This window comes from Vombatus ursinus, unplaced genomic scaffold (genome assembly GCF_900497805.2).
Source record: "Vombatus ursinus unplaced genomic scaffold, bare-nosed wombat genome assembly UNPS02009573.1, whole genome shotgun sequence".
Taxonomy (NCBI): domain Eukaryota; kingdom Metazoa; phylum Chordata; class Mammalia; order Diprotodontia; family Vombatidae; genus Vombatus; species Vombatus ursinus.
Window position 1 is genome coordinate 956884 of NW_020949351.1, and position 18473 is coordinate 975356.

Sequence of the window (18473 nt, forward strand, 5' to 3'; positions counted from 1 at the left end):
TTCTAGTCATGATATAATGGTGGTCTGGACTAGCACGTTGTCAGTAAGAGTGAAAAGGAAGTGTTAAATCCAAGAAACATTTTAAGAGAGAAATGATAGGATTTGGTGACAGATTCCATATACAGAAAGAAACAAAGGGCTGAATACATAAAGATACTATTGGTAACCCTTCTTCATTATTGTTCAGGAAGTTACACCTAACCCAAACAATGAGGTTGATAAATGTAAAGGGCCTTGCTGTATGCACGCCCAGACTGCCAAACAGCACCCAGCTTCTCTGCATTTTCATAAGAATATCCTCCTCGGATTGGCTGTGTAAGCAGAACAGACTGCATCTTTTAAAACCGCCAGACTGGGACAGTTGCTCTCTTCTTGCATGCTCTTTCCTATTGTCATTCAGAAGATGAAGATCATAGTTTACCCACGGTTTGGTTGCCATGAACACGAAGAGGGCTTGTGTCCTTCCTTCCTGGGCCTCCTTTCACCCCATGGCTAGTGTTTGCTTTGTTTGGTGTTATTTGTCCTTAATTTCACATGCTGTGGTAATCCCCACTGAACCACATTGACCTGGGAGCAGGTAAAATATTGCAGCCAATCAGCCTGACAGAAGAAGCCAAAGAGAAACCAGTGTTCCTAGGTCTTAAGCCAGAAGGTGAGTTTGGACTTGGAATTTGGGTCTGTGCTCTACAGGAACTGAGCTAAGCTATATTGTAGGATAATATATAGAAGCCTTTGGCAGGCCTTGCTATTGATATGGTAGAATATTAGAAAGCTTTGTTAGTCATAATTGTTACATTATTGTATATTGTATATCATAAAATATGACATGTATGTACACATATGAATGTATAACTGGCATAAATAAATATTTCATCTTGTCTCTACAATTCAGTTTCATACATTATTTATTTTTCAATACTGATCATGTTAGCTGTTCTCTCCTAAAGCCTACACCAAGGGTTCTTAATCTTTTGCCTCTAGGTCATGGACTACTGTGGGACTCTGGTGAAACCTATACACCTCTTTTCAGAATATTTTTAAATACATAAAATAAAATAAGATTACAAAGGAAACCAATGGTTAGTGAAAACAAACATTTAATATTTTCCCCTTCCAAGTTCATGGATCTCTTGAAATCTATCCATGGACTTCTGATAAGAACTCCTGGTATACCCTTTAGACTTTTCAGTACCTAAGTGGATCGATCAATAGTGTCTTGGACCGGTTATGTTGGTGCTTTGGGTTTTCAACAGTTCTTTAGAATTCTAAATAAGCCATTTTGTGGTCTCTAAAGAATTTCTATATTATTTATTTAAAAACTTGTACAAACTGATGCAGTGAAATGAACAGAACCAGGGGAACAATTTACAACACAACAAAAAAAAAAAAATGAAAGAAAACAACTTTAAAGATAGGTAAGGAAACTGAATTAAGTGACTTGGCCAGGGACACAGATATGTGAGCAAGTGTTAGCGGCTGGATTGGAACTAGGAAAGATAAAGCTTCCTGACTCCAGGGCCAGTTGTGCTACAGGTGCCCATGCTTGCATACAGTATTACAATGGAGTCTTTCTACTGCAGGAGTGGGATAGGTCAGTGGTTAGCAATAGGGGGATAGGGTCTAGATCGACAATTTCATTGATAGAGGTGAGAAAACCCCCGCGAGAGGAAACTCCCTCTACCATTGTTGGTTGGCACATGTGCAATTTAGACTCTTCCAGAGTCGTGTACAGCATTAAGAGGTTAAGTAATTTGCCCAACGTCACAAGGCCAATAAATAACACGGGTGGGTAATGGCAAAGAATATCAATAACATTAATCAAACTTTTAAAAAGCTGCACAGAAGTAAATAGAAAAGTACAGAAAGAGCTGAGCTGTGTTACTGCCTTTTTATCTATTTTTTTTTAAAAAGCACAAACTTTATCAGAACTTCAGTTTAACCAAACGTCTTCTTTGTTCTTTCTATGAGGAAAGGTTTGTTTTTATTGACGATTTTTAACTTCACCAGGAAAAAGAAAATTAAAACAATACAAACTATGCCTTCGCTTGACTCCAGCCCTTTCCTGCCCCTTTCTCGCGCGGGAGGAGGGGGTGGAGGGGGTGGGGGGGCGGAGACGTGATGCCAGCACCAAGAGCTAGCTAGCTGTTGGTAGCTAGAGCGCCCCATGCTGGCACTGCGGGGAAGCGCTCTTTCTCACGGGATCCCACTTAGAGGGTGCGGGGCTGGGAGCGCGCATGCGCGTTTTCCCTGGCTGTGCGCTGCTTGGGACGCCCAGTGCATGGAGGGCCCGCGTGCGCCAGGAACGGCCTTCGGAAGTCTGAGGCTCAAGGCAGGAGCCGAGTAGGCGGTAACCCCGCCGTGGCGGCAGCGATGTTCGTAGCGCGCAGTATCGCGGCGGATCACAAGGATCTCATCCATGATGTGTCCTTTGACTTCCACGGGCGGCGGATGGCGACTTGCTCCAGTGACCAGAGTGTGAAGGTGAGGGAGAGAGGCCTGTGGGAAAAGAACGAGCAGAGAGAAATGAGTCGCGTCTTCGGGCTGCGGCGGCGGGGCGCGGAGCCAGAGCCTCGCTTTGGGAACGCCTGCCCGCCCGCGGGCCTTAATGCGGCCGGACTCGGCGCGGCTTCTCGGGCTGCCTACCGGCGCAGCCTCCGCTGCGGGAGTTCAGGGCGCGTGCGCAGAAGCGACGAAATGGGGGCGGGGAGGGAGAGCCCGGGGTAACATTGTTTCCCGTCTTCCGCCCGACCTGCGGGACTGAGGTCCGCGCGCTGCGAAGCCCCGCCGGGGTGGGCGCTCGTGACCCCAGGGGGTGGCCGCGGCCCCGGCCCCTCTCCCAGGCTGCGCGCGGGCCGGGCCGCTGCTCGGCTTCCAGCCTGGGAGTCGGTGCTCCGCCAGAAAGCGGGGCTTGCTTTCTTTCCGAAACCCAAACCAGGCAAACGCGAAGGCATTTTACTTCTTTTAAAAACACTTTTTTATTGTGAATTTAATCCTCAACAAACAAAAAAACCCAACACATTTCAATATACAAAGAACAAGAAAGAGGACTGTGTAAGAAACTGAACAAGTTTACAAGATAATATTTTTCTCTCATTTAATTAATCGAGTGTCTTTCGTGAGATTAATTCCAGTACCTAGAGTAGCATTGGCCATATTTATTGAATATTGGGGTTGGGGGAACCACATCTAGTACCCTTTCCATCCATTTCAAGAGATTAATCAAATCCTGTGGCTGTTTAGGTTTCATATGTGTAAAATGTAGGCTTCCGTTACTAAAGACCCTTGTATTGGTGAGACTAAGGGAAAAGACTTAAGTAATTTTAGTTAGATATTCCGATTTAGAATAGAAGAGTCTTTGTTATAAAACTTTTACTCATTTTGCACCTTAATACAGTTTTCATGATGGAAAAATATGTAAATAAGCTTATACCCGACGAATTTATTATGATTCTAAGGCTCCTTTTGTTGTTTCTTTTTTTTCTTTTTTTTTGGCTAGACAATGGGATTAAGTGACTTGGCCAGGGTTACACAGCTAGTAAATGTCAAGTGTCTGAGGCCGGATTTGAACTCAGGTCCTTCTGACCCCAGGGCTGGTGCTCTATCCACTGTACCACCTAAGGCTCTTTTTAAAATCCAATTCTTTGATGCACGTATTTGTTACTTAAATATGATTTGAAATGTGTTCTAGAGTTTTTGTTTTATGAACTTGACTACTTCAGAATTTTTACATGCTGCCAGAATAGCTAAACTTAATGTGATAAAATTGTGTTGAATGCTACTTATATTTAAAGTTTCAGAACTACCTAGATATAGGACTGAAGATTAGTAATATTTACATCCAGGTGAAGGACACTTGAGTATAGTTGATTTTTTTCTTAACCTGTCTTTTCCAATTCTAATTTGTTCTACATAATTTAGTTTTCTGTGGTATCCATAATGGAGGATTATCTAGATTTTTCTTATTCTAAGAGATTCTCAGTTACTTGCTTGTATTATTTTCTTTGTTGTTTAGTCATTTTGAGTTGTGTCTGATTCTGTGACTTCATTTGAGGTTTTCTTGCCAGAGATACTAGAGAGGTTTTGTTTCCTTTTCCAGCTCATTTTACAGATGAGGAAACTGAGGAAAACAGGGTTAAGTGACTTGTCCAGGGTCACACAGTTAGTATATGAGGCCAGATTTGAATGCAGGGAGAAGTCTTTCTGACTTCAGGCCCAGCACTCTATCCACTGTGCCACCTAGCTGCCCATATTATTTCCTATTTAGAAAAAAAAAATCTTTTTCACATGCATTTGTAATCTGTCCCAGTCATTACCTCTTACCTTGCCTTCCCCCACCTCAACATTGAACAACAACCACATAACCTCTATCGTAAATATGCAGTCCAAGGATACAGTTTTCAAACTGGACATGCCTACAAATGCATTTTAAGTTCATCACCTCTATGGCAGCAGGTGAATTAGTCTTCTGGATTCCTGTTTTACCATTGCATTGATCAGAGTTCTAAATTCTTTCCAAGTTTTTCTCTACAACGTTATTGTATAAATTGTTCTCCTAGTTCTACTCACTTTGCTCTGTGTCAGTTAAAGGAGATCTCCCAGTTTCTTCTAAAATTGTCCATTTCATCATCTAAAACTGGCCATTTCATTGTTTAAGACACAATAATATCCCATTACGTTCTTACATTGTGGTTTATTTATTTCCCAAGAGTAGGAAAGCCCCTTAGTTTCCAGTTTTTGGCTACTATCAAAAAAGCTGTTATAAATATTTTTGTACAGATAGGTGTATTTTCCTCTTAACTTTGATGTCTTTGGGTTATAGTCCTAGTAGTAGTATAGCTGGACCCAAGGGTTTGCACCAAAGGGTGTGCACAGTTTAGTAGCTTTCTGGGTATAGTTCCAAGTTGTTTTCCAGAATGGCTGGACCAATTCATAGCTCTACCAACAATGCTCTAGTGTCCTTGTTTCTCTGCAGCACCTCCTACATTTGTCATTTTTCTTTTTTGATGTCTTTGCTAATCTAATGGGTGTGAGGTGATACCTTAAATTTGTTTCAATTTGTATTTCTTTATTATTGATTTGGAGCATTTTTTCATTTGGTGGTTGTTCATAGCTTGGATTTAACCATGTATCTATTGGAGCAAACAGTGACATATAGTTGAAACTCTAAAAAGCAGTAACTTTCAATACCGGTTTCATAATACAGTAAAGGTGTCAAATATTGTCTCAGAGGATAGAAGTTATTTTCATTTAATTATTTAGAATAACTGGGTAACTTGGGATACCTTACCAAATAATTTTTTTTTGTTTTATAAAGAAATACACAGGACAAATGCATAATTTTCAAAGAAAGATTATAATAACATAGTTTTAAATCTGGAAATAATCTTGAGGTTGTTTAACCTAACTCTTTCATTTTACAAATGAGGAAACTGAGGGCCAGATAAGTTAAGTGACTTGCCCAAAATTACAAAAGTAGTAAATGGCAGAGCTTTGGAATTCAAAACCAGTTCCTCTGGTTATAAATCCTGAGGCCTTTCCATTGTAGTACATTGATATTATTTGCATGTATTTTATATTCACTTGGCATTTGTTTTCTCTAAAATACTTTTCTTACTGAAGGTACACAGGTGTTGATGATAAATCTTGATTTTCTTACAGGTCTGGGACAAAAGTGAAAGTGGGGATTGGCATTGTACTGCTAGCTGGAAGGTAAATACTGATTTTAACTGTAATTTTAAAAAATAATTTTGATTGTTTTGGATAATACTTTGCCATGCTATACTAAATTTAAATATTTAACTTTGACTTAATGGTGTTGCTATTCAGTCCTTGGAGAGAATATTTGTGGGACTTTTTTCAGTGTTTTAAATTCCATCCTACTAGTGATGAGATGTATTGAAACTTTCCTATTCTTTACCATGTACATAGTACACAAATCTAAAACAGTGAGAGTAAAAAAAACTGAAAATGTATGAGCACAAGATCAGGTAAAGATTGATTTGTTTGTTAGGATAATTAACATTACCATTTTATAGGTAGGCAGTCAACTAACATTTATTAAGTGCCCACTGTGTGTTGGACACTATGCTAAATACGAAGAAAGGCAAAACACCATACCTTTTCTCAAGGAGCTCACCATGTAATAGGAGATATAACATGCAAACAACTTTGTACAAACAAGCAAAAAGCAGGAGAAATTGGGAGTAGTCTCAAAAGGAAGGTACTAAGATTAAGGAGGATCTCTTTTCATGGGGCACTTTTTCTAGGTAACATCTTAAGTCAAATATATAGGCAAAGTCTCAGTTCTACTGTGTTTTTTTTAAGTACTAGTGAATTCCTAGATGAGATGATCACTAGACAGTGAAGTAAAGATAGCTTGTTCAACCCTGAATAATGACATTTGCAACTTGTAGGAAATATTGGGATGAAAGGAAGTGCTCTGATTTGTAATTTAATGTGAAAAAGGCTTATGTCTGTAATTCTGAAACATATATTAACATAGAAATAGGCTCTCTTCCAGAAGTTGATTTTGTAAGTCAGTTGTGTGGAAGCAGAATACATTTTCCGATTAAAAACAATGTTATTATAAATGACAATTTCCATGACCCACACACAAAAGTTTTAACCTCTGTAATATAGCTTAGGTATAGTATTTGTGCTGTATTATACTCACTGTATGAGTACAGTGTATAATGATGTTTCTGTGGGAAAAAGCATTCAGAGAACCAAGATCATGCCTTCTATCTTTTCCGGTTCCATCTTGGCAGTGGGATCAAGAACTGCCTCTTGTCACTTCTCATCATGCAGTGAGACTGCAGATTCTTCCAATTCCAAGTGGCAATGGTGACTGCAGTGGGGTTGGGAAGGTATCAAGGACAGGAACTCTTGAAGAGGAGGGGTAAAGAGTAGTGCCAATCTAGGACCTCCTACTTAAATTACTGGAAATACTTCTCAATGAGAACCAGCTATTGATTGACCTACCTCATCCAATCATAGTAGTTTGTCTTTTCTAGCTTTTGTGAAATGGAGTTCAGTATCTGAATTTCTCCCCTCCTCTTCTGTTTCTGAAGCACACATACAGTCTTTTTGAGGTTTTTCAAGGGTTTGAATATTAGCAAAAATAGAGAACAAATGGGGTAAAAAGTATTCATCTCTCTTCGTGTTTCCTTTCTCTTTCCTTTTTTTCATATAGATACCATGGGGAAATATAGTGGTACAAGTAGATGATAGTGGTTCTTTGGGAGTATAAAGGATCATAGTAGGTCACATCTTTCTAGTAGAAAAGATGCTTGCCTTTTAATATTAGCACCTCAAATTCTCCATAAAATGTTTTGTAATTAAAGAGCCTTTTCTTTAAAGCATGTCCTGAGAAATAGCAGCATGGCATATTAACTTTTTTCAGGAAAAAAACCAGACTTGACTGCCCTGGGTGCATAGAGGAAATAGAATGGCCTTCCTACTCATAAGTGCTGGTGCTGAGCCATGGGGAGGGGGGAGTAATGTTATGCAAAAAAGTGTGGGAATATTGTTATAACTTCTTTTGTGAGTCATTGTGAGGTTTTTTTCCCCTTAGAATGCTGTTTTTTTTCCTTTCAGACACACAGTGGTTCTGTATGGCGTGTGACATGGGCACATCCTGAATTTGGACAGGTTTTGGCTTCCTGTTCTTTTGACAGAACTGCTGCTGTTTGGGAAGAAATAGTGGGAGAATCCAATGATAAACTTCGAGGACAGAGTCATTGGGTGAGTCTTGTGCTAGTAGATCACATGCCCCTGATGAGAAGCTTTGCAGATTATTATTTATGACACTTTACCACACCCCATCAAAACACACTGCCCTCTTCTTCTTCTCTCCTTCCTTTCTTGTTCCCTCCTTCCCTTCATCCTTTCCTCCCTCCTTCCTTCTTTCCTTTCCCACTATTTTCATCACTTTTCAACTTGCATTGTATTGTTCATGGAACAGCAAGGCCAATCAAGGAGATCAGGGCTTTATTGACTAAGTTGGTTTCTGGACTTTTGGTCTTCCCTGTAGTTACTGCTTTACATCAGTTGAACTTTGACAAAATGGTGATAAATCTCTTTGCCTTTTTTCATTTCTCATTTTTTGGCACTAATGGTTAATTTGAATAGATCTGAAGTTGTGATTGAGGTGGGGGGATCATTTCATCTTTTTTTTTTTCTAATTTCATGTTGATTTTCGTCTCCGCTCTAGCTAGTTGATGGTCTGACTACTCATCGACATCAGATTCTGATCTGACTTGCGTATCAGTAACCAGTTATTTCTTCTGTGTTAAGATAGTCTATTTTATTTTTGTGATTAGTGCTCACTCACCATGTTCAATAGTGTCTAATTGGACTTTTTTCTGAAGGAGAATGTTTATGATAAATGGGTATGAGACTTCTGAGAACTCTGCAAGCCTTTGCCCTTTCTCTTTTTTCAAACTTACTCCATATTTTTAAAAACTCTCTTCTATGCCTACTTTTACTGAAGTTAAGGAGTGACCAAATATTTACTGACTTGGAGGATCTTCTCAAGATTTTCATAGAATTTCTCTACTTCATCTTCTGCAGTAGCTGTTGGTACATAAGCTACACTTATCTCCTTGGTGATCTTTTTATTTTATGTTTATCTCAAACACTTCATCAAGTGTACCAGAAAATAATGTTTCTTGTTTTCCTTGGGTACATATACAGTGAAACCAACTCTATCAATTCCTTTCTCCTCTTCAAGGAGAAATTGTAAACTGCTTTCTTATTGTCCTCTGGTTTTGTTTTTTTTTTAATCAACGTTATCAATATTGTTCAGTTTTCTAATAGTATGTCCATTTACAGTATTTGACAGAGATCTCACATTTAGAGTACTTAATGTTCATAGCTGGTCTAAAAACTGTGTGATTCTTTGTACTCCTTGTCTTCTTTTTTGCCATTCTACCACTATTGTGGAAGGGAAAAAGGATTATACAAAACCAAAGGCTGCTTTTGTAGTCTTCTTTGTTTATGGATAGTCATGTGCAAAGAGTTCATCGTCAAGCAGCCAGCCTATTGGAGATGAGTTTTTTTGTATTTATCTCGGTCTGTCTTCAGACCACATTCAGTCTGGGGTCAGGATTGAACGTAAAGCTTTTGCTGTGTTATTTTACTTACCAGAGATAGCACTGTCCTGGTACGGCCTTCAAGAAACAAGGGTCACCTGCACACCTTTGATTAGGACTTTGCGGAAGATACTTAATAGGGAATAAAAGGTGATTTGATGCTTAGCACATTGCCTGGCACATGGTAAGCACTTAATAAATGCTTGTTGACTTGATATATCTGAGTGCTTTGTTCATTTGTTTCTTTTAGGTTAAGAGGACCACTTTGGTGGATAGCAGAACATCGGTCACTGATGTGAAGTTCGCTCCTAAGCATATGGGTCTCATGTTAGCGACCTGCTCAGCAGATGGCGTCGTGAGAATATATGAGGCTCCAGATGTTATGAATCTTAGTCAGTGGTCGCTGCAGCATGAAATCTCCTGTAAACTAAGCTGTAGTTGTATTTCATGGAATCCCTCAAGGTGAGCCATAAGGTTTTTTTTCTTAAAAGGCAGTCGCTTGATAATTTGCTTTGTTTCTATGCCTAAGAAAATCTAAAAAAAATTTAAGTTTGGAAAGTCTGATTTCTGAATGACCTACTGTGGAAATCTACAATTTAACTTGTCACATCTTTCTAGTAGAAAAGATGCTTGCCTTTTAATATTAGCACCTCAAATTCTCCATAAAATGTTTTGTAATTAAAGAGCCTTTTCTTTAAAGCATGTCCTGAGAAATAGCAGCATGGCATATTAACAATAAACCTTTTGAAATTTTTAGTTACATTATTTATAGTATAGAATTGTAAATGTGATTTATATTCTCATAGGTTGACAGTGTGAGAAGTAAAACTTAGACTAACTTGTGACTCAGACCTGGTACCCCACAATCTGCCTCCACAATATTAAAACTATTTGACTATTCATATCAGTTATGCCATTATTAATTGAAGATAGAATAAACAGCTTCTTCCTTTATGTTGACTTTTATGATTCCATTTTGTTTTCATTTTTAAGGGGCAGGAAAGTCAGTGAAACTCAAGCCAAGGTAGTGAATTCTTTAGAAATATCTTTGAGAATCTATAGTTATGGAAAAGGTACAAAAGTGAGGACCTAGGAAGATGGCAGTTGAAAAGTCTATAATTTCATGATAAGTACTACCCTGCATAGAATCCTACTTCCCAGAAAGAGTATGGACTATGTCTTAACTGTCTTTGTATCTCCTATTGGACCTAGCAGAGTGCCTTGCACTCAGTATTTGTTGGATTAAATTGAATTTCCCTTCTTCCTTCTGGAAGTGCAGTTGTCCATAGGATAAATCTGGAACTAAGAGTGACATTCTGGGGAGGAGGCTGTTTTTCTGTTCTCTTCTGCTGTTACTCCTGGATCTGGATTCTGCTTTGCCAAAATAGCCAGTTTATTTCTACTTACTGTCACAATTTGTCTGTATCCTAAGAGTCTACTTTTTAAAATCTTGTATTATGGATAGTTTTTGTTTTTAATGACCTAACATTTCTAAATATTTTCTTTCCCTCTTCCCTACCTAGCAACTCGTTCTTGAGTAACAAAGATTAAAAAACAAAGAAAAAAAGTTCATCAAAACCAAACAATACATCTGACAGTAAATGTGATGTCCTGCACCCATAGTATCCCATCTCCACAAAAGGCTGCTTTGTTGTTTTGACCAAATCTTTCTTCTTAATAAGAGGAAATTGTTTCATATCTTTATATCTTCTGTTCTTGATTGTCAAATGTTTGAAGCCTTTTTTTGTGGGAGAAGGCAAATCCAGAAAGGTCTGACATGAATGATGTAATAATAATAAGTTATAGCATTTAATTATTTACAAAGCTATTACAAAAACTCTTGGGAGGTGAGTAGTGCTATTATTATTCCCATTACTTCTTAGATAAGCAGACTCAGAGAGTTACTGGTTAAAGATTTTTTTAATACTGCTAGTAAAAGGCAGAACCACATGTATTCACGTCCTTTGACTCCAAATCTAGTGCTCTTTCCATTATACCACTCCAGATATCCCAATGAACTGTTACAATCATTGACTATATTGTAAATTTTTTGAAAACACATATTGTGTATTATCTTTATATCTATTAGATTACATAGCTCATAATTGGTAACATGTTTTAAAATGAATAAATATATCCCTAAACTTCAGTGCAAGAACCTATCCCTCAAAGATAGTTGAATCCCAGATGGGTCAACAAGGTAATTGTTCCATAATTTTTAATTATGTAGCTACTTAGCTCTACTATGTCCAAGTTCTACTTTGCTAAATGAGGTGAAAATGGATATATAAAGTCAGCTATCAGTCATTGTTAATCATTATAATCATAATACTGTGTAATTTGTTTACTTTTCATTTCTAGTTCTCGTGCTCATTCACCTATGATAGCTGTAGGAAGTGATGACAATAGTCCAAATGTATCTGCTAAGGTTCAGATTTATGAATATAATGAAAACACCAGGTAAGCTATTAGTCTAGAGTCAAAATTTGTTTTTCTTTTTAATTTGTATATAATTTTTATCTTTAAAGAATTTTTACTCAAGTAAATTGTATTCTGCTCACTACTGAATCAGTCATATCTATTTATGGTCCATTATGTAGGTACCATATCTGTGTGAAGAATACTTGAGAATAAATTATATTGTACCTCATCTTGTTGCCAATACAGAGTTGACCTTTAGCAAATACTAACCCAATTCACTTACAGGAAACAGGGATTAGCAAATTAATTTGTTCTGTTTGTATCCAAAAGTAATTTTATAGTTTAAATAAGACCATGGTCTTGATGAGTACCTGCATTGTTACAGTACTGAATGATGGTAGGATCTTGAAAGACTGTACAATTTATATTTCTTGAGAAATTTTCTTATACTAACACGTATTAATGACTATTAAACTGAGATACAATTTTAATGTAATTTTTACTCTGGATATTTTATTTGAAGTGTGTTAAATTAAACTTTAAATCGTAAAGGAAGCCATTTGGGAGTCTGGATTAAGTGTTAGTTGACTATAGAAGAGAAGAATTATAAAAAATAATTCTGTTACAGAGTGCTTGCAGTCTGAAATGATAGAACATGATATTTTAGTACAGATTTTATTTTTCTTGTGGAGTACTTCATGCAAATGATTTGAATTTTCTTAGGAAATATGCAAAAGCAGAATCCCTTATGACAGTCACTGATCCTGTACATGATATCTCATTTGCTCCAAACTTGGGAAGATCATTCCATATCCTAGCAGTAGCAACTAAAGATGTGAGAATTTTCACGCTAAAACCTGTGAGGTGAGTTTTTGGAGCAGTTTTTAAGTAAGATACTATAGTTGGTTGGCAAGAAATGAGTACTGATAATCTGAAATGGTAATTAAAAGAAAATTTAAACTCTGTAGAAATGCGTCATATTTTTAGGGTGGGAGTAGATTTACTTTCCTTATGTTGTGCTTAGTATAATTAGTTCAGTGGTTTAAATTCCTTAGGCATATATCTATTGATGATTAGACTCATTTTGAGTTTCAGATATTAATAAATTTACTGTGGAAAGTTAAGAAGTTGACTATTTTAACTGAAGCTTTTTTTTGTTTTGTTATTCCTTTTAACTTTTTAACCTTTTTGGGATGTAGTCTTTTACATTTTTGGATAATTTGGATTTTTTATTTTGAACATGTTGTTAAATTCCTTTGCAGAATGCCTCAGTAAGACTTTTTCTTTAATAGGAAAGAATTAACTTCTTCTGGTGGACCAACAAAATTTGAGATTCATATAGTAGCTCAATTTGATAATCACAACTCTCAGGTTTGGCGAGTGAGTTGGAATATAACGGGAACAGTACTAGCATCATCTGGAGATGATGGTTGTGTAAGATTGTGGAAAGGTAAGAGTTCAGTGAATGACAGTTGCATTATGGGTAGAGTATCTTTTTGTAGTTATTTCTCATAACTAAGAATGAGAAATTCCTTTACTGTTAGAAAATTCACTTTAACACAGTAATGACTAAAATAATTTTTTTTTACTAAGTTTCTATTTTAAACAAAGGGAGCTTTTCAAACATGGGCTAAACTATTACAAAATATACTTTATCTACAACGAGAAAAAAATAGGAGGTGTAGGTGGCTCAGTAGATAGAGTGTTAGGTCTAGAGTCAGGAAGACCTGAGTTCAAATTCGACCTCTGATGCTTAGTAGCTGTGTGACCCTGGCCAAGTCATTTAACCTCTCTGTTTGCCTTAATCTACTGGAAAAGGAAATGGCAAACTACTCCACTGTCTTTGCCAAGAAAACCCCATAGAGAGTGTGGTCCATGGGGGTCACAGAGTCATACATGACAAACGACTGAACAATGTGTGATGAATGAAAAACCAGAAAGATAGAGTTCCTGGGTAATTAATAATCAGTGGTTTCTCTCAGTAACCAAAGACCCCTAATGGAGACACTGAATGCTTCAATATTTTTTTGAAAGGGAGTACCCCTGATCAGTGGAAGTCAACCTTGATTGGTGGACATTTAATGAGGTGGTGGGCTAGAAGTCTTCAGCTTCTGTTGAGAATGTGGCTTGCTCATGAGACTTGGCCGCCTCCAGCAGTCTGGACAGGGGAATTCATCTCCATTCTGACCACTCTGTTTGATTTTTTCCTTCATCATCTGGATCACCCTAAACTCCAATAAAGGGGTACAAGGACTGGGGCTAATTTCTTAAGGGCAAGAATTTTCCTAGATTAGATTTTGTTTGCATTATAAACAGAGGTATGGTCTCCTAGTTGTGTGGGACATCTGTCAGCCATGTCCTTCAGAGACTGACTGATTGACCCACAGGGGCTGGGCCCTAAATGAGGAAATAAAGGAGAAAAAGCTTTAATCTTAATTTAATAATTGGTTGTTAATATAATAGAAAAATAATTTCTCTCACAAGTTATAATTATTAGTTTTTTGGGAATGGAATTTTTAACCTAATTTTCTGTTTTGCTTCACAGTAAATATTTATTTAAATTCTCAGCTGTCATAGTTGAATTTTTTTCAATTGGTGTCTTTTGGAATAATGGTAAACAAGTAGCATGAAATATCAATTTTAAAAAAATTTTTGAGTGAATTTGTTTTCTTTCATCATAATTATTTATTAATGCTTGAGCTTAAAGTAAATGTCACCTGTACGTTTATATGTTTGATGTACTCTTTTGGGAGAGAAATTAATTTGTCCCCTTGAGTAATTAACTATTAATTTATTTCACCTTTCCCCCCCAGCTAATTATATGGACAATTGGAAGTGCACTGGTATTTTGAAAGGTAATGGGAGCCCAGTCAATGGGAGCTCTTCTCAACAGGGAATCTCAAATACTTCTTTAGGGTCAAACAATCCAAATCTACAAAATTCATTAAATGGATCATCAGCTAGCAGGTAGGCTGTTTTGTGTGTGAGCTTGGGAATTTTAAGATAGCAGTTTCTTTACAGATTTCCATTCTGGTAGCTGTACTAAAAAGAAATCTGATGGTTGTTTTATGATATTGAAGATGGTATAAAGAACCCTCAAAATTACTCATTTGTTGTTTAAAAACTCATCTTGAATAATATGACAATTCCAGTATATTTCTACTTAGTTGATAAAGCTATCACAGCTACAAAGTAAGCTGAATTATCTGTAGAAGTTTAATGATCTGTCTTTAGGAATTAAATGGCTTACTTTGAAGGTACTTTGATTTTGAAGTAGTAAGAAAAATGAAATAGTGCTTGATGGCATTAGTACTATTGTTATAGAGAATTTATTTTGTATTGCCAGTGAGCCTATGCAGATTGACTTATTCTTTTAAAAGAATGTCATCACTTAAAGTCTAGAGATATTGAGTTGGTAGGGTTTTCTGTTATCTTTGAACTTAATTATTTTAGTTTTGCCAACAAATTAGAGTGGAGACTACAATAGAAGAGAGCAAAGAAAATCTGATTTCTTAATTCCTAGTTTTAGAATGTTAGTAGGAAACAGAATATTTCTGGTGTTTCACATAGCATATTTGGTGATTCCATTTTACTGAATTTTTGATAGTGCTTAATGCTGTGAAGAAGAATAATTATTTTCATATTCCAAATTAAATAGAGATGAGAATATTATTTTATCATTGCTTTAATTGTGTACTTCTAAAGATGGGTGTCAGATTATAACTTTAGTGACCTGACATCTGGTTATTTTATGACCTTATATAAATAAGTGCAATTTAATCAATTGTAAGCTGGATATAACAGTTTTCAAATTGCAAAAGTTATATACAAAAGCCATATGATTTGATTCTGGAGTTTATTTTTAATTTCACTAAAAGTAAGGTTAATTTCAGTGTGAAATTCATTCATGAAGATGGCTTTCCCAAGTGTGGAGCTCTAATGATGACTCAACAAGAGTGGTTATCCGTCCTTTTGTGTAGTTTTAATTTTAAGCTTGTCAGTAACTTTTCAAATTTTAATCTATAGTCTTATTGTGCCAGTAATAACCATGTGTGTTTAGATCTGTGATGCATTTTCCCTTCTCCATTTGTATTATGTCCTTTAACAGAAAGCACAGCTGATCTCAAGCTTAACTGGAGTAACTTTGCAGTTTTGCTGCTTCTTGCATGCACACAGGAATGGGAAGCAAGCTCCTTTTCCCCCTCCCCAGCGCCGTTTGACCTCTCCCAAGATACACCAGCAGCCTGCTCACTCCTAAACGCAACCCTAAAGGCCTTTAAAAAAAATACACTGTTTCTGTACTAGCCAGTGCCATTTGTTGACACTAATGGAACTTTTGAAAATTAAAGGGAGAGGCTTCTTGTTGAGACAGATTTTCACTAAAGTTCTTTGGAATATTTGTGAAACTAAATATTATGGGTATAGGAAAAAAAAAGGATTGTTGTCTTTGTGGGTATGAGGGGGGAGAGAACTCACATTACTCCATTTGGAAGATAATAGACCTCTTTTGTTGGTTTTGTTTCCCAAAACGATATAAACAGGATGGTGAATTTTTATAATTTTTAAATTTGAAGATTGAATAAATCATCAATTTTCATAAAGATTGTTTTGAGTGCTAATTTGTTTTACACTTTGTAGTCTTGATTTATTCATATTAATATTTGGTATAACTTGTAATTAGTTTGTAACATTTGAAATTTGTTAGCATTAAAGGAATTAGAATGCACTGACAGTAATTTAACTGTACAGTTGATAGTTAAATTTATTGTTTGGTATTCATTTATATATTATAAAACTGTTTTTGTAAGTGTTTTTTATTAGTGTTCACTAAAGAGAATTTTTTTACCATGTGCTTGTATGTTCCTATGGTGTGATTCCATGGAGTAAGGTTTCCTCCAAGTACAAATTCTAAAAGGTACTGTAAATTGGGAAGCACTTAAAATTGACTAAAAGTGCAGCATGTAAATGAAGCTTCAAGGTAGCATGTCCCAGGATTTTCTTATTTGGCTGTTTCATTCAGTAAATGTTCCCCAGAGCTCTAAACCTTACAGTTAATATCTATAATTCAAGTGTACTAAAGTACATAAGTATTACGGGTAAGTTATAATCAAGTGATAGAAGAATACAACATGATTTGGCATAATTCTTTTAGCCTTTCACTTAGAAATCTGTAGCTATACTGTGTTTTTTGCAGGAAGAACATGTAAGTACACATTATGATTGTATTTCTGTGAGAGATAGTCATTAAAGTGTTGTGATACCTACCGATACTATGTGAAAGTTTTTTTTAATTGGTTCTTAGTATTGTGGATGCACTTGGATAAAATGTGTGCCTCGTGCTGCTGCTACAAATGAAGCATTACTAAAGCTCAGCTAAGTGAGAATCAAATAAGGTGTGGGTAATTGGACTAGAAAATCCTTTAAATTTTCAAGATTATCTTTAAAACAAAAACAAAATGCCAACCCATACTGGGCTTTAAAAAGCATTTTTTTTAAAAAAGATTGTACCTTGTGTGTGTGTGTTTTTTTTAAAGTTTCCAAACTTGCTTAAGCAGTCTTGATTTTGAATTAGGGCCTTAATTTCTGCTATTATGTTCTGTTAGTTTTGGCATGGATATACTAAAGCTTTTTTTTCCAGCATGTCTTTTCTCCTCTTTGGTTCTCCTTGTATTTACTACTTTTCTCTTTTTTCTTCTGTTTTTTTTTTGTTTGTTTGTTTTGGTGTTTTGTTCCTGTCTTCATTGTTTCAGGTATTTCTTTCCCCCTCTGGATTCCCCACGGGCTGGATCGAGATGGTCCAGTTATGCCCAGATCCTTCCTCCTCCTCCTCCTCCTCCTCCTCCTCCTCCTCTGATAGAGCACTCTTGTGATGCTGACACTGCCAACCTCCAGTATCCTCACCCTCGCAGACGATATATCTCTCGGCCTCTTAATCCCTTACCTGAGAATGAAGGGGTTTAAAACACTCACTTAAAAATTTAAAAGGCCTTATTCAGATGCTTGTAAATGCTTTTATTCCTGGCTGCTTTTTTTTTTTCTTCATTTTTTTCCAGGTATTTTCTAAATTCAGGGATCTTCTTGCGTGTATTGCAAATAGGACACAGAATTTTGAATTTAAATATGTTTGTGCTTGCGCATCAAAGGACTGTTTGCTTCTTTGGTTGATGCCCTTTGATGAAATATGACATGTACAAGCATTATTAACTCTGAAAGCTATGTGGAAAAATAGCTTACTTAAAAGTGCCTGTCCTCTACGTTTTATTTTGTACTTAGTTTATTATCATGGTCTTGAGTTTTTGCTTTGTCACATTCATGTGAAAGTGTATAATTATAAAGTTCAACATGCCTTTGAAACATATATTAAGAATTGTTTTTGATTTCTAAAGGCTGGTGTTGGGACTGATTAGTTAAGCAAAATAAACCATTCCTGTGTATAATGCAGCAAAACATAATTTGTAATGTTTGGTCATTTTTAAAAAAGCTGCCACTCTAAGCATAAATATTGAATTTTATCATTGTGATCTCATTACTCAATAAATATATTAAAAGGTATAAATGTATCTTTTTTGATAGTTAGCATTTTTGATTATCCATTGGTTTCATATGTCATTAGATTTTAGGGGATGAATATAATTTTAATTAAAATTGACAGCTCCAGAAAGTAAGCATTCTAAAGTAGCACCATCATTTTAAAAGTTACTCATGTAACTAACAGCCCTGTGCTAATTATACAACAGATGTTGTACTGAAGTGTCCAAAATATGGCCACCAAGATGATGAAGTACCTTGATCATACCATATGAAGATTGGTTGAAGGAACTTGGGGTGTTCAGCTTGGAGCAAACTTACATGAAGGGCATGATAACTATTTAAAGGGCTGTTATGTGGAAGAAGATTTTGTTAGAGACAGCTAGGTGGTGAAGTAGATATAGTGCTGGACCTGGGGTCAGGAAGACCAGA

The 18473-nt window shown here is 36.3% G+C and overlaps 1 protein-coding gene across 2 annotated transcripts; it reads left to right on the forward strand.

Moving 5' to 3' along the window:
• Window positions 1-2089: 2089 nt before the first annotated feature.
• Window positions 2090-18040, forward strand: SEH1L (SEH1 like nucleoporin). Of its 2 annotated transcripts, none has more exons than XM_027852448.1 (9): window positions 2090-2481; window positions 5659-5709; window positions 7597-7743; window positions 9343-9554; window positions 11454-11552; window positions 12237-12377; window positions 12806-12963; window positions 14327-14480; window positions 17264-18040. In XM_027852448.1, the coding sequence occupies exons 1-9, from the start codon at window positions 2371-2373 to the stop codon at window positions 17472-17474; spliced, it is 1284 nt and encodes a 427-aa protein (XP_027708249.1). In that variant the 5' UTR covers window positions 2090-2370; the 3' UTR covers window positions 17475-18040. The 2 variants fall into 2 exon arrangements, with proteins under 2 accessions (XP_027708249.1, XP_027708248.1); XM_027852447.1 differs by lacking the exon at window positions 17264-18040 and adding an exon at window positions 15622-17183 and having other exon boundaries at window positions 2109-2481.
• Window positions 18041-18473: the final 433 nt, after the last annotated feature.